Source organism: Petaurus breviceps, unplaced genomic scaffold (assembly GCF_028583685.1).
Source record: "Petaurus breviceps papuanus isolate PSGF00001 unplaced genomic scaffold, PetGlider_PUasm1.0 37, whole genome shotgun sequence".
Classification (NCBI taxonomy): Eukaryota; Metazoa; Chordata; class Mammalia; order Diprotodontia; family Petauridae; genus Petaurus; species Petaurus breviceps.
Window position 1 is genome coordinate 97108326 of NW_027186296.1, and position 17146 is coordinate 97125471.

The 17146-nt window shown below is 41.5% G+C and overlaps 1 protein-coding gene across 1 annotated transcript in view; it reads right to left on the reverse strand.

The window, feature by feature from the left end:
- Positions 1–1087, reverse strand: part of RGS10 (regulator of G protein signaling 10) — a 70619-nt gene extending 69532 nt beyond the window's left edge. Inside the window, exon 1 of the mRNA XM_069099077.1 lies at positions 829–1087. Within this exon, the coding sequence (XP_068955178.1) occupies positions 829–877 (49 nt within the window). The 5' untranslated portion in view covers positions 878–1087. The remainder of the gene's footprint in view (positions 1–828) is intronic.
- Positions 1088–17146: the final 16059 nt, after the last annotated feature.

Consider the following 17146-nt stretch of genomic DNA (forward strand, 5'->3'; position numbering starts at 1 on the left):
ACTCAGGCTGGAAAGCAGAAGGATGAGATCCCTGTCTAACAAGCGCCTAACCTCATTCCTTTCCTTGCCTGCCCTCCTCCTCCTCCTCCTCCTCCTCCCCCCCCCCCGCCCCCACCCCCGGTAATAAAAGGATCCAAGAGAAATCCTCACCTACTTCTGCTTTTTCGATTCTAATTTTCGACGTGCTTGGCTGTGTATGCGTGTGTATAGTTTCTTCCCAGACATTTAGTAAAAAGAAAACTGCTACTCTTCCTCTTTCAGCCAAACTTCCTGTTCTGAGAGTCTCCGAGCTCATCTTAAAACATCTCCCCCGCCTCAACGGGACTCGAAAGGAGAGAAAGGCTACTGCTTTTAGAGTTTTGAAGTTGTGATCCCTGAGAAGGGAAGGAGGAAAGTAGAGGAAGGAGAATGGAGGGGGAGGAGAAAACCCTTTTCTGCCAGATCTGAGGGGGCTGGACGCAGCCCCTTAGTGCGGGAAGGTTTAGATGGAAACGCTAAAGGAGGGACACGACCGTGCCTGCCTCCCCGCCTGTGGTCGGAGGCTGCTGTCTGAGGGATGGAGGGTGCTTTCCAAGCACCAGCTGGAGAACCGTTCCCTTGTCAAACTTGGGCAATCGTTCCCGTAGGCACTACCCAAAAACACACACTGCTCTCCCCTCCCGGCGCTAAGCAGCTCACTCCGTTTGCACAGCGCCAACTTTGCGGCTCCGATGCCGACTCCTTGCAAGTTCGAGATCCGCCTGCCAGCCCTCGACACTCCGCTCCCTCTACACTCCCCCCCTTCCCCCATCCCCTGTGCGCTGGAGGGCTCCGGGAGCACCCATTTACCTGAAGGCGGTCGCTTTCTGCTGAGCCTGCTCACTGCCCGGTTAAACATCTCCAGCTGCCGAGGAGAGACCCGGGGCTGCGGAAAGCCGAGGCAACAGTGGTAGCGGCGCGAGCTGGGGAAGAGCAGGAGGAGGTGGAGCGTGCGGCGCCCCAACCCCAGTGCGAGGCCCCCACCTCTGGAGGCGCCGCGTGGCGCTCAGTGCGCCGCCGTCCCACTACGCGCTGTGCGCGCGGGGGCCCTTCCCGGGCTCCCTCGCCCCCCTGCCCCCGCCCTTGGCTTTTCCCGCGCTCCTCTTTTCTCTTCCGCGCTCCTCCGAAGTGTGAGGGTGTCAGTAGCAGGTTGAAACTTAACCGTTTGCTCCCTCCAGCACCTCTCCCCACTCTCCCTAGTGATAGACCTCGCCTGGATGCACTGCTGCCCACCGGTGCAGTGCTGGATCCAGGGCAAGGTGCACCCGAGAGAGAAGGGCTAACGGAGCGGAGAGGGAAAGGGAGGAGAGCTTGAGAAGGGTGTGGGCACTGAAGGAAACAGAGCTCCAGATGTTGAGTCTGGAGCTGCTGCTACTGCTGCCAAGCTACACTGGAATGGAGTGCCGTTCTCCTGCCCCCATCCTCCTAGAGTCTCCCCGAGGGCGTCCTGAGGAGGGATGAGTGAAGGCAGCTGGGAAGTCTTGACACCTGTGAATCCCCTCTCTCCTCCAATTGGTCCGAGAAAAGGAACTTCTGCCCTATTTTAAGCCCAGGTTGTGTATACAAGAATAAAATGAGGAAAGCACTGCATTTGGAGTGCTGTTATAATCAGACCGCTGAACTGATTGTGAAGCTAAGAGATGTGAGTTCCAGTCCCAACACAACTACGAACTGATCTGAAACCTCCCAGGTGTCTTTTGACTTCGCTGTGGGAGGGGAGCGGGAGATTTGGTTTTCTCCATAAAATGAGAGAATTGAACTTCAAGATCTCTCCCAGATCGAAATTTCTATGGGTCGTCTCATTTCTGTAGTGTTAGTTAGGATCTGTTATAAATGCTCTCTTCTCTCTGTCTCCTTGCTCTACTTTTTTTTTGGGGGGGGGGGGGGGGGGGGGAGAGGAGGGAGGGCAGGATCTGTGTATCGATCTCCCGTCTTAGAAATTCCCTCTACCAGTGCAGACAGCAGCTGCTCAGCAAAGCATATTGAATAGAATCCCAGATTTGGAGTAAAGAAAATGTGAGTTCAAAACCCACTTCACACTTTCCAGCTGTGTGACCCTTGGCAAATCACTTCGCCTCGATTTCTCCTTTTGTAAAACGGAGCTTGAGAGAATCAATGAGGCTATTTTTGTAACTTGCTTTGCAAAATCATTAAGAATGTTTTATCTTTGTATCCCCAGTGTTTAAGCACAGTGCCTCTTACATAATAAAAACTGAATCAATTTTTATTTATTGGAAACGAAATTACTTTTGCCTGGAGGCACTGAAAAAGGTTCAGTAACTTGTCCAGGTTCAAAGAACCAATATGTGTCTAAAATGGGAGATGAGCCTGGGTCTTTCCAATTAGTGTGCTGGCTCTCTAATTGGTCACCGTTCTTCTCAAAAGTTCTTGTTCTCAGATACACTATTTCCATTTTCCTTTTCCACCTCTCTCCTCTCTTCTTCCTTCCTAGTCTCTACAATAGGCAAGTCAAGAGCGGCAGAAACTTGACATTCCTGTAAAATTGGGAAATTTGCAAAGCACTGAGTGTGCATCCTTTGACCAGATCCTTACAGCAACCCGATGAGAAAAGAACAGTTATTATGATCCCAATTTCACAGAGGAAGATTCTGTGGCCCAGGGAGGTTAAAAGATTTGTTTAGTTTATCACAAAGTTCTTCAAAAACAATGACATTGGAGCAGCTTAGGTGGTGCAGTGAATAGAGCACGGGCCCTGGAGTCAGGAGGACCCGAGTTCAAATCAGACCTCAGACACTTGACACATTTACTAGCTGTGTGACCTTGGGACTCTATTTTACATAATGTTTTTTTCAAGTATCTTGTTTTTACTACTCTTTTGTTCTTATGTCAAATTTTTGTGCAATATATCCCTCCCTCCTTCCCCTTATGCCTTAAATTAACCAGACTGTAATTGTGAACAACTTTAGCCTACCTTTTACATTCATGATATCTCAAAGAGAAGAAGACCTCCATTCTTATCCCAACTTTGATATATACTGGCTCTATGATTGTAAGCAACTCATTTAATTTCTCAGTGCTCTGGACAGCTCATTAAAAATTCTAAAGTTATAGGAAGGGTTCAGACCTGTATTGGTAGAGGAAGCTTCCTTACCCTGGAGTTTCCTATATGGGAACTATGGACTGTGTATGTTGTCTTTAAATGATTATGTATCCATTCAACCAACAAATGTTTACTAAATATCCACTATATGCTAAACACTGTACAAAATAAATAACCATCCCTGCTTTCAGGAGCTTACAATCTAATGATGATGATGATACCATTCAATTCATATAGTGCAAAGTATTTTGGAACTTAAAGGAGGGAGACATCATATTTAACTTGTAGGTAGGAGGGAATATGGCAGGGAAGACTTTGTAAAGGAGTTTGCATTTGAACCTGGCCTTGAGAGATGGGGAGTATTTGGACACAGGGGATTGAGAGGGCAGGGGAAATTAGACAACTCAAGCAGAAGGAGTAGCACTTGGAATGGCAACAAGCTATGTGCCCAGGTGATGGTAAATTTGTCTAATATGTACTGTGAGAGGTTTAGAAAGGTCATAGCATCCTAGATTTCAAGAGGTCAGCTAGTGCAACCTCCCCACCCATTTTATAGACGAGACAATATAGAGAGGCTAAGTGACTTACCCACGGTCATAGCTAGTATATCTGAGGCAGGATTTGAATCCAGGTCTTTCAGACTCCAAATCCAGATCTGTATAACCTGTACCAAGTTAGGGCCGGGTTGTAAAGGGCCTTAAATGCTGCATACAGTGTTTAGAATTTATTCAAGAACTAAAGAGAAGCTATTAAATTCTTTTGAGCTAAAGAATGATATATTAAAGAGTATTTCACTTGCACAGCATATAAGAAGCTGTACCAAATATGTATCCCACTAGAAAGAAGCTAGTGGCTGGGTGGATAGAGCACTGGGTCTGAAATCGGGAATACTTGAGTTCAAATCCAGCCTCATGTTTACTAGCTGTTTGACCTTGTTCAAGTCATTTAAGCTCTAATTGCCTACCTACAATGGAGGGTTGTTGTGAGGATCAAACAAAATAATATTTGTAAAACAAAACAAAAAACCACAGCACAAACAAACCTAAATGTGTGTACACCCACACCCTGACCCCCCTCAAGTCTTTGCCATATAGTATGCACTATATAAATATGTAGTATTCTCTCCCCTTCTAAGTACTTAAATTCTAAGACCATATATCTTTGAACTATCAACTGTTCAGGAATAAATTTTTGCTTAAAAACTCTTGAAAAAAAACATGGAAACATCCGGCTCACACTGAGATAGATTAATTTGATGTTTGTGGCATTTTAGTTAAAATGTTCCTAAAAGGGGTGAGGGGGCAGGACAGATGCTATTGCCTCTGCTGCTTCTACTGAGAACTGTGAATAAATGAGCTTTCTTATTGCCTCCAACAAACTTGATGCTGGACCAAGCTGCCACAGTCCCTATTTTCCTTTATTCCATGGCTATTTTTAACAACCATGAGACATGCTGGTCTTTGGTTTTATCTCTCCATGTCAGAATTTCAGGAGGACGCTAAGTCACAACCCTGACATCAATTACTCTGCAGGGCTAGTGTGGGTGAGCAAGAAACTGTAACAGCTGATGTAGGAATGCTTGAAGTATCTTTTTTTTTTTTTTGCCAGGATCAGGATCCAAAGGTTTCTCCAAAAGGTTTGTTTAGACATTTAGAGTTTAGGGGGTAGGAGCAAAGGAGGAAAAAAATAAAAGCTGATGTCATTAAAATGTTTGTTAAAGCTATAATTTAATTTGACGGTGCTAGTGACCATGGATCTTACTTATAATGTCACATGGAATATACTTTCTTCAATACAGAGCCTTGTAAGGGCAGCCGTGCACATTTTATTATCAAATGAGATCAGGTACATAAAATGCTTTGTAAACTTTAAAGCACTATATACATGTCAGCCATTATTAACTTCATTTTCCAGATGGGGAAAAGCACTAATACATGTCAGTTATTATTAATCCCATTTTCTAAATGGGAAAACTCAAGCCCTAAGAGGTTAGGTAGCATGCCCATGCTCAGCCAACTAATAAGTCTTGGAGCTGGGAATAATTAGGATCCAATTTTCCTGATCTTAGGTCCTTTATTCTTCCTATCGCACCATTGTTCATTTGTTTCATACTGGAGTGGTCAGCCATTTCCTTTCCCAGCTCATTTTACAAATGAGGAAACTGAGGCAAAGTTAGGTGATTTCCCCAGGGTCACAGAGCTGGTAAGTATCTGAGGCCAGATTTGAACTTGGAAAGTTGAGTTTTCCTGACTCCAGGCCTGGCAATCTATCCTCTATACCTCTTACCTGACCCCTGTTGTACCATACTGCCTCTCAAATACAAATTCATCTATTTTTCTTTTATTCTGAACTTAATAAACTACAAAGAAAATTTGTATGTGCTTTTGTTTGTGAATATATATAACAGAAAAAACTGATTCCACATGAAATTTCAGGCCTCTTCTATACAGCTTGCATTTTCTTTTTAAATAGTCTAAGATTAACCTGTAGCTCTCTCTGTTCTTTTCTCCATTAAAAAAAAAATGCCTCAATGGCCCTTTTTTCTTTCCTCTTTTCTTTCTCCCTATCGCTCCTTGCCCTCTTATCACCACCACCCCCATTTGAAAAGAAAAAGAAATGCAAATTTATCTTATTTACTAGTAATTTTCTGTGGTCTTATTTTTACAGGAATACGCTGCCTGTTGTCATATAATTGGTTACAGACAAGAATCATAACATTAGGCAAAATTATGTTAACCAGGACAGTTGAAATGTCATCAATGTACAGTTGTCACAATGATGATACCTGAGGAATCAGTGATGATAGGAGGATTTGGTTATAATTTATTAATGATGTTGGGGGCTAACATCATACAAAGTATGCCTGTGATTTGGGAGAAGGGGAAGGGATTTCAAATATTTAGGACAGATTTTAAAATTATTTTGAAAGTTGAAATCTAGGAAATCCCACTGGAATTTGGTAGTTCCAAATTCCCAAGTACTCAAACCTAAGTATACTGCTGTGGGATTTCGTTAGGAACATCCCAAATTAACTGTTCTCTTTCCCAAGAAATGGCTATGTGGGACTTCTCCAGTAGGTTTTTCATTCTTTTGTAGTGTTAATATTGGTGGAGTCTTTAAGCAATGACCCTTATCTCATAATAATCTAAATAATTGTCAATGCTTATGGCTGTTTTATCTTCATTCTTCCTTTCCTCCTTTCTTTTCTCTTCCATTTGCTTGGGGTTTTTTTTTTGTCGTTTGTTTGTTTCATGAGGGATTTGCTTTTCTGCCATTTCTTACCCCCTTCTTTGTCTATTTGTCTTTGTCTCTAAATTGACATTTATTTTTAGTTACACTAATTGCTATCTCTCTAAGCTGTTCTCTCTCTATGTCTTCTCCCTTACCCCTCCCCCCCATCTGAATTTCTCACTGATTCATTCTTTACTAGGGAAAACTTTCCTTTATATCTGCTTTTCTGGACCACACCTTCCCCTTATTCCATTCTTTCAAGTGAATCAATATTTAAGTGTAGTGTTAGGTGCTGAGGGGCTCAAGGTGTAGGGGGAGCAGAAGAAATTAAAAAACAAATATGAAATGATTCCTGTCCTCAAGTTGCTTCCTTTTGACTGGGAGAAATGAGACAATTAACTATAATTCACTCCTTTTTAATTTTCTCTTTCCCTATTCTTTTTATTTTTTAAACATTACTCAACTATTCATCTGCTGTCCTGCCTGGTTTCACCTCCTCTGGATAAGATGCCCTTCCCAGGATAAACTCATCACTTCTATACTCACCACCATGCTGCTCAGGCCTTGATTGACCCTACCTCCCTCAGTCTCCTCTCCCCTCAGAATGGAAGGCTGGAGGGTGGAGTACCAAATTCCTCCAAATGCCTTCCTTTATAAAGGCAGAAATTGGACTTTGGGTCACTTTTTTCTGTACCTGATGCCCTGCCTTGTTTTAGTTCCATTGAACAAGATGCCCCCATATGGGATACCCTCTTTCCTGATTCTTCTTATTGTTGTCTCCCACTATTAGATTGTAAGCTCCTTGAGGGCAGGGACTGAACTTTTCCTTAATTATATCCCCAGCACTTATTGAAATGCCTGGAACACAGTGGGTACAGAAGGGCAGTTAGGTGGCACAGTGGATAAGAGGGCAGGACCTGGAGTCAAGAAGATTCATCTCCCCGAGTTCAAATTTGTCCTCAGACAACTACTAGCTGTGTGACCCTGGGTAAGTCATTTAGCCCTGTTTGTTTCAGTTTCTTCATATGTAAAATGAGCTAGAGAAGGAAATGGCAAACCATTTCAGTACCCTTGCCAAGAAAACCCTGAATGAGGTCATAAAGAGTTGGATACAACTGAACAACACCAATAAATGTTTATTGAGTTGAATTTCTCTAGCTTAACACCTTTAGCCACTAGCTCCCAATCTTCTCTATTTCTTTTTCATTTAAAAAGTCATGTTTGCTTATTGTATTTCAAAGTACTCTTCCCAAGTGCTGCATGTTATTTTTAATATACAGGTATAGGAACAGGAGTTATAGATCATTAGAGCTGGAAGATAATGATCAAGCCCCAAAAGACATGATTTTTTAATTAAGGAAATTAAAATATACCCAGACCCCATTCTTTCCCTCATCCCGTGCCACCTTAGCCTTTGCTTGTGGGGTTAGGATGGGGAAAAACATATGAAAAGTTTTAACAATAATAATAATAGTTAACATACAGCATTTTACATACATTATCTCATTAAGTCTTACAACATCCTTGTGAGATAGGTGTGATTATTATTCCCATTTTATAGATGAAGAAACTAAGGCTGAGAAAGGTTAAGTGACTTGCCTGTAATCCCACAGCTACTAAGAGACTGAGGCAGGCTTTGAATTCAAGTCTACCTAACTCCAAGGCCAACACTCTACTCTGCCAAGATGACTCAATTTCTTTTTTTTTTTTTGCTTTTTGGAGGGCAATTGGCTTAAGTGACTTGTCCAAGGTCACATGACTATTTTTTATGTTAAGTGTCTGAGGCTGGATCTGAACCCAGGTCTTACTGACTCCAGGGCCAGTGCTCTATTCACTGTGCCTGTGCACCTAGCGGCCAAGATGACTCATTTTCAGAACTCAGAGATATCCTGCAAACTTCCCTTATGATTGATGTTTATTCTTATTCAGCTCCAACTAAGAAAGGAGTAGATGGCAATATTTAAAATATGGTTAGAATGATTCAAAGCAAGTTTGGGTTGCACCAATGCAAAGAAGGAGGAGATTGCTACATGGTAGCCTGTCTATATGACCCTCTGGAGGAAGGATGAGATCAACCTTTTTTCCCTTATGTTTTGGTGCTAAAGGACCCACACTGAGGCGACCCCACTTTTTCTTTGGTTGTCCTGCCAAGGATGAGTCTTAAGTAGTTGGGCTAATATTAAATAGTTGGGTAAAGATACAAAGACACAAATCGTCAGGAAGGAAAATGCCTAAATCCTCACATTTGTAGCCTCTAAGAGGACCTGGAATTCTCCTTTTTCCAAGAGCAGAAATTTTAAACCCTGGCACTTTATTCCAGTTCCAAAGGAAAGAATTACATTTTTATAATGATAACAAGTAAATTTATGTAGCATACTTTCTCCAGAAAGCTAATCCATATACCTAATTACAAGTCATCCTAAAAGAGGAAATAAGGAAACAGGCACAGGAGTGTAAAAAAGTAAGTTAAGAGAGTTTATTTTTAAAATGGTAGCCAGCTCCACCCTACCTAGTCCTGAAGAAACCTAATTTGGGCTACTGTAGTGTCTACCCACTGCAACAAGAATGGTGGAATGTTAGAGGTAGGAGGGGCCTCATAGCTCCGGGAGACAATGAAACTGAGGAATAAATAGTTACCATCATTCTCATATAAAGGAAAAGGAAAATGTTACTTCTACAAATACCTTTTCCTGTCTTTTATCTAACAAGGCAGTAAATGTCACAATAGAGAAAACCATCATGGTTTAATATAAACAGTTTTTTTTTTCTGTTGGATTTTTTTTTTCAGTCAAAGCCCATGTTTGGAGTCTAGCTATAAATACCTATTTTATGTGTTAAAAGGTCCAAATGCTAGCTTTCCTTGTGTAATTGAAGGTTTCTACTTTGCAGAAGGTCAAGTATTCAAGCCTCACAGATGGTAAGGGTAAGTAAGGTTTCACATGTTAAAAAAAAATAAAAGAGCTACCTTGGATATAAAGCTGTTCTAAAAGTCTGCATTACACATTTAAGTTTCATTTAATTTAACAAGCATTTATTGGGCACCTACTATATGCCAAGCACTGTGCTAGCTAGGTGTAATGGGAATGCAAATTTGGAAGATCTTCCCTGCCCCTAGGCTAAAGTGCACCTGAAGCCTGGGGTGGGAGGCTTGTTTTTCAGTAGATACTTCTTGATTGGCCAGTCAGTCAATAAGGTTGTTACATTCACTGAGTCAAGAGAAGGCTATATAAGCCCTGATGTGTAGCTTTGTTTTGGGACTCACTTTGAGAAGTGTTCTGTGATTTGATCTGAATTCTGGGAAGCCGTTGTTGAGAGTCCCCCGGCTTTGAAAAACCCAGATGTGGAAACCCAGATGTTGACTGGGTATGGATGTAATGGTTGGAAAGTTTGGAAAGCTGTCTACTTGATCTGTTAATGTCTTGATAATTCTGTCTGTATATTTTGAAGTTTGGGGTGCTGACCTTTTTCCCCTGAACAAGGTAAACGATATATGTCTGACTGATTAAAGTAAGCTTGTTAACCCATTTTGAGTTGCTTTCCTTTATCAAAGCAGATCCAAGAACCTGTATTGGCGGCAAACCCTGAGGACGCTTGGGGTGCTTGCTGCTACACTAGGTACACCAGTTATAAGGACAGAAATATAGCAGTCTCTGCCATCGAGGAGCCGATTCTATGGTGGAAAGACAACCTGAAAATATAGAACTAAATGAAAAATATATAAAAAACAATTCCAGTGGGGAAACACCAACAACTGGAGTAAGGGGGGTCAAAAAAGTCTCATGTAGGAGTGACTCCTGATCTGGCTCTGCTAGAGCTAGGAGTTCCAACAGGTGGAAAGGTGGTTAGATGACCATGTATCCATCCCTTTCATTTTATACATTAGGAAGCTAAGATTCAAGCTGTCCAAACAAATTGTCAAAAGTCACCCCTTGTTCGTTCAGTAATAGCCAGTGCTAAGAAAGGAAAGAAACAAATATTTCCTAAGAGCTTGCTACACGCCAGGCATTGTACTAAGTTCTTTAGAAATATAATCTCAGGGGCGGCCAGGTAGCACAGCGAGTAAGAGCACCGGCCCCAGTGTCGGGATGACCTGGGGATTGAATCCGGGCTCAGATACTTACCACCACACCCAGAAATAACTGGCTGTGTAACCTTGAGCAAGTTACTTAACCCCAATTGCTTTAAAAAAATATATTATCTCAGTTGATGCTCACAACAATCCTGGGAGGTGGGTACTATTGATGGGTCTAGCCTCACCCCTAGCCCCAATATCCCAACTTTCTCATATGCCTCACTATCTTACTAGAATAGCAGGTGTAGGGGCGGCTAGGTGGTCCAGTGAATAGAGCACCAGCCCTGGATTCAGGAGGACCTGAGTTCAAATTAGGCCTCAGACACTTAACACAAAAAACTAGCCGTGTGACCTTGGGCAAGTCACAACCCCAATTGCCCTACCTTCTCCCCTCCAAAAAGCAAATAAATAAAAAATAGCAGGTGTGTCCATGATCTCAACTACATCATCTGTCTAGTCTCAGACAGGACCACAATAGCTAGCCAATCAGAAAGCAGCACCAACAGGATGCTTGACCACTAAATGCCTAAGTATTTAGATGCCTGTGCAACAATAGCAAAAATTGTCCTTTAGATGAACTTCTGATGTAGAGACTTATTATAATATCATTACCATGTTTTAATGTAACCACCATGGGCTTTTCTGTATGCATTTTGGGTAACCACACACACACTCCCACCAACATGAGAACCCCTCTTCATATTAGCAAACTCCTTCTATATTTTAATATTCATACATTCTGTAATGTGATTACATAATTTGTTTTATAAAAATCCATTTTTTTGCTTTGCTAAGCCACTAGGTCCTCTAAGCAGCCTAGCCCACTGAGAGGGTGTAATCCTCAATAAATGCCTTTGCTTGGGTTGCAGGTGGTTTGAGTCTGTAAATTATTTCAAGATGACCCTGCAACACACCTTGATCTGCAACACTGTCATTAACCCCATTTTACAGTTTAGGAAACTGAGGCTAACAGAGGACTTGCTTAGGGTCACCCAGTTAATAAATACTGAGGCTAGTTTTGAACTTGGGTCTTCCTGACTCTAGACCTAGGGCTCTATCACATGTGGCCTATGACTGTATGGCTTATGTCTTTTGTATCTATTCTTCCTTCTTTCCCATGACATAGCATGACTTTAATCTACTAAGCTTTGTAAGGTTAGAATGGTGAGCCACCAGAGATCTGTAGGCTGGAAATTTACCAGAAACTGGAAAAGTAAAGTCCAGAATGACCAGTTTGACCTGGCACAGGTTAAAGGCAGATAAGGAATCACCAGAACTCATCCGTCAACTATGCCAAATTCAGAAATGGGGCTAAATTATTCAAACCTGAGATGCAGAAAAATTGGATTTGTACAGTTGTGTATTTGTGTGTGCTTCTGGAGTATATGGGGTGTTTAGAAGTACTAGCACTGCTGGTATGAGGGCTTGCCAAGCCCTTTTCAGGGCTACTCATCCACGTTTGGTGTCCACCTAATTTACCCAACTTTCAATTGTGGGCTCCAAGATACTGCAGCATTCCCAGCAGCCACACCCTGGTGTGTGGCAAATGGTCTAAACCAGGTTGAGAGAAACTGATGGGCCTCACACTCATCAGTTAGGGGGATGTCTACCCCAAGCATACTAAAACTTCTCTTTGCTGAATGGGCAGATGGGGATAATTGGTTTTAAGAGCCATGAAAACACCGGCAGCAGGTGCTGTGGGGCACTTAGAGCTTGGTCAGACATCTGCTGTATCCTGACTTTTGTCTTGCCCTGGACTTTGATGACTGGGAGAGTGAGGCTGACCACTCTGTACAACTCTGCCTCACTTAAATTCAATTCGCTGACCACTTTGTGCAACTCTGCCTCACTTAAATTCAATTCACATACATGACATATATGTCAACATATCACCTGTGATGTCATTTGTCCTTTTCAACATTTGTGTATCAGGTTAATTTGAGACTTCTTTTTTACATAGTGCCTTAATGTTTTCACATAATAGTAGAAAACTACAATTTTTAAATAATCTTAAGAGTTGAGAATTGTAATGTGCAATGCACACCAATAATGAGCATCAGAAGAGGGAGTTGAGCCTGGGTTCTCTGATTCCAGAGCTAGTGCTTTTTCTGCCATGCCACACTGGCGAAGGAGAATATTCCAGGTGTGGGAAAGAGCCTGTGAGAAGGCCCAGAGGAGGGACGAGGGAATGTACAGAGAACAGCCCACTCCGCTTCTGCAGAGCTCTCATTTGTCAGGATAAGGAGGGCTTAAAGGGAGGGACTAGTTGTAAGCAAACATTCAGATGCTGAAGAGAAAATTAAAAGGAGTTGGGGAGAAAATAAAAAAACTAGAATCTAAGAGGGTGCTCATCAACTGAGGAACGGCTGGATAAATATGCAATATGTGAATGTGATGCCCTATTATTGTGAAGTAAGAAATTACAAAAGAAAATATTTTATAGAATCCTAGGTATAAAGCGATAAAAACAAGGAAAACAGTTTATACAAGGACAACATTATAAAGGAAAATAACTTTGAAAGACAACTCCATTTAATGGTCATTAGACTAGCTATATATCAGCATGAAGAAACATGCTACCCACTTCCTGATGAACTTACAATGGAGGAGACAAATGAGTTTTGGACACCACCATTGGGTAGATTACTTTTTCCTGACTATGCTACTTATTTGCTAAAAGGTTTCTCTCTCTCTCTCTCTCTCTCACTTTCTCTCGGTAGTTGAGGAGTTGAGGGTGGATGGAAAGAGTTTGCAACAGTGATACCCCCCCAAAAACATTACTGAAAGAATTTTTAAATGTACATAAGAAAACAAAAGGAAGTTCAGAAGGAAGCACAGTTTTGAAAATAGCATGGAATTCTATATACCTTTTTCTTTTTTTAAAGCATGGGTATGAAATGGAGATTCATGGTATTATATACAATCCTCTTTTTGTGTTCTGCTATGTATTTATTATAAGGCTCTTTTTTTGGTGTTTAAATTCAGAATTAAAAAAATTAAACATTAAAACGCGAATGAAACTTGCAATTACATATTTGATTAGTTCTTAAATTTATACAGCAAGAAATAATGCCTGCACCATTAACTTTTTTTTTTTAAAGCAATTGGGGTTAAGTAACTTGCCCAAGGTTACATGGCCAGTTGTGTGTGTGTGTGTGTGTGTGGGTGTGTGGGTGTTAAGTATCTGAGGCCAAACTGATCCAGGTCCTCCCAACTCCGGGGCGGGTGCTTACTCACTGCACCAAAGACATTTCAGGCAATTTTATTTGGTTCCAAAGTTCAATATTACTTTACTTGTATCTGATTGCTTAAAAATTATTATGGAGGTGGCTAGGTGGCGCAGTGAATAGAATACCAGCCCTGAAGTCAGAAGGACCTGAGTTCAAATATGACCTCAGACACGTAACACAAAAACTAGCTGTGTGACCTTGGGCAAGTCACTTAACCCCACTTGCCCTCCCCAAAAAAGGGCAAAAAAAAACCTTAAAGAAAAAAAAATTGTAATACATGAAGTTTGTAGACCCAAAAGACTAGGGGAGAGGGAAAAGTAAAAAGTCTCACTCTAAATAAACAAAAACAAGTTTGCAGCCATCTGGGACAATAAAGAGGGATATTGGAAAAGCATCTACATAATTTCTGAGGGAATCTAGGAAGCTTACACCTCTTGAAAGCAGTTATTTATTCCACATTAACGCCTGGTGCTTATCACCTCTAAGCACCAAAGGCATTCCTTAAAAGAGTTATCCGTAGGGAGAGAACAGCAGTCTCACAGAAGAGCTCTGTGGATAAGGGCAAAAGATTCCATGCATGAGTCTAGCCCTAATTAAAAGTCAGACTGCATTTATCTGAGAAAAAAGATAGGGATAATTCCCATATATTTCTATGAATTCATAACATATTTGAGGTCTCATTTTTGAAACATTAGGATACGTGTATCTTGTATTTAGTCCATGTTTCCACATGACTTTTAGGCAATAAGTAAAATTTACTTTTAGGAAGAATTCCTAGTTGCAAGATTCTCTAATTAGAATACACAGTCACCTCTTCTCTCCCCACCTCCAACTAGATGAATGTTTGTTTGGTTTTTCTTTCCAGGATCACCAGGAATTCCTCCCATCTTGAAAAAAAACAGCAATAAATTTTCCAGTTGCGAGTAATCCACACTTGACATTACAGGCTAAGCTGATTGATGCAAGTTTTGAAGATAAAAACTAACAAAATCATCACCCACTAAATTCTGTAGCCCCTTGACTCTGTATGACCCAGACTGATTATGGATCAATCACCAAGCATTTATTAAATGCCCTCGAGGTGACAGGCACTGTGCTACAAATTAGGGGTACAATCAAATAAGAAAACAAGATGGTCCTGCCCTTCAGCGGCTTGCATTCTGGCAACAGGAATACATGTTTACAGCTATAGTGATAGGGGAGAGGCAGGGGAGGGAAGACAAAAGCCCTAAAAATCGGAGGAACCAGGAAAGGACTCTTCCGGTGCTGGTATGAGTTGGTCCTAAAAACAGAATATTGTTATCAGGTCTGGAACTGCTTTACATTTTCTCCAACAACCCAACCAGGTCATCTCATCATTTGCCAGGCACTACTAATCTGTCCCTACTCATCTGGATCAGCACCTACACATCAGACCTGACACCTGCACCTTCATATATCTGGGTTTTCCAAATCTAGCTCTCCATCCCTGGAGAAATTAGTCCACTGCTCTTTTTAAACTAGTTGACTGGTAACTGTGTGTAAGCAAACTAACCCATTTAGTCTGCTATATCAATTGGCTGACCCTAGACACCAGACCATGCTTCTGTTCTATATTCCATACCACCAAAGTCCCAAGGGATCTTATCATCTACCTACCTTCCCCACATCAGAACAAAACACCCCTTCCTGGTCACTATTCCCCCATGTGAGGTCTTTTCCTATTAGAATGTAGGCTCCTTGAGGGTAAGAAGGGTTTCTTTTTAAATATATGTATCCCTCACACTGCACATAATAAATACTTAATAAATTTTTTAAAAGTCATTCATTACATTATTTCACCCATCACAGAAAAAATGCAGAAGGTACTGAGGACTCACAAGAGTCCGCAAAGAAACATAAAGCCTTAGTTCACTAAACTGTCCCTGGATGGTAAAGGCATTTTGGAGGCTGTTTAACCAGCCCTTCCCATTAACCTCAGCCCTACCCCATCAGAGCAAGTCGTGACAACAGCAAGGGTGACAAGATCCAGATCACTTTCCTGATCCCATCCCCCATAACCCTACTCTCTCTGATAACTATCCAAGGTTGGCTGGGAAAGTCCCTGCCTTGTCAGAATCTGACGATGTGTAACCACTGGCAACTGTGCCATGTGCTTCTGCAAAAACTATTCACTGACGTGCACTTGAGAAAGAAAACAGAAGGGCAAAAAACCTCAAAAACAAAAACCACCCAATAGCCAGGAGTTTGAGGTCCATAAATTCCCTCACAGACCAACTGGCAAGTAAATGTGACCTCTGCCATGTCTCCTCTTGCCCTTCATTACTGTTCTTGAAGATAGAGGGAAATCCCTTGTGGCCACACCAGCTCTTTCCCTCCCAACAGTCCTGTGAGGTAGGTCACACCACAGCTCCCTCTCCCCCACTTCTGCATGTTGGTCCGGAAATCCAAGAATACCACTTTATTTCTTAATTACAAATGTTTTCTAGTCACAGATAACTTGAAATCACGCCTGTAAGAAAATAACTAAATGGTCATCCACTGTCAAAGTAGATTATGTGATACCGACACATTTTCATGACAAAGTCCCATGTTACAAACTTAGTACCTAAAGTCATGAAATTATTTACTTTTTCTGCCCAATTATTTAAGGTTTTCTTACAAAAAGTCTTTGCTACTTAATCTGAGTTTCTTGTTATAAACTGCCCCTTTTGTTCACTGATATCCAGCCCCAAGCTGGTTACTTAATCTATCCAATAATATACCACCACCTTCAAAAACCCTTCCCTCTGAGGAATTCACAAAACACATAGTGGAGCAAGTGTGGTGGCATCCAATGAAAGTGCCAATGTCAGTTTAAGTCAGCTACTTGAGAGTGAGCAAATAATTTTTACACCAGAGGATCCATGACTTTATCATCATGAGGATTCAGGAGGCTCAAATGGGATAATACTTGTACTTAGCATTCGGCACAAAGTAGGTGCTGTATAAATGCTTATTCCCTTCCCCCCAACCTTAGCCTATTTTATTCTTGACTAGGACCTTTTTGTACATTCTCCATAAGGTTCTGTGAAACATGTAGGAAGCTTTCCTTCAATTTATTTAACGTTTCAGACACCAGTACAATACTCAGTTGCCCATACCAGCAGGCAAGAAGCATATAGTAATCATTTGCTGTGTGCCAGGCACTGTGTTAAGGACACAAATACAAGTAAAGACAGTCCCAGACTCTAAGAACTTGCATTTAAACGGAGGAAGCAACACGTAAAAAGGAACTGGAAAACTTGAGTGGAGGGAAGAAGACACCCATTTAAGGCATAGGAGTGAAGGCCAGGAGTTTCGGAAGCATAATAATGAAGGAAAATGAAGCCTGGTTATCCTGCACCTGTTACCAAAATGAAGGCCTCAAGGTACATTATCCCTCACTCTTGTTACATGCACGTATGACTAGTTCAACTTCTTTTTCATGTTTCCTTAGTGTCTTCTAGCCTATTTCTCTTCTTTCTCCAGTGCTTAAAGATGGTTTACCAAGTGTTTCCCCAGTCAATAGTCAGT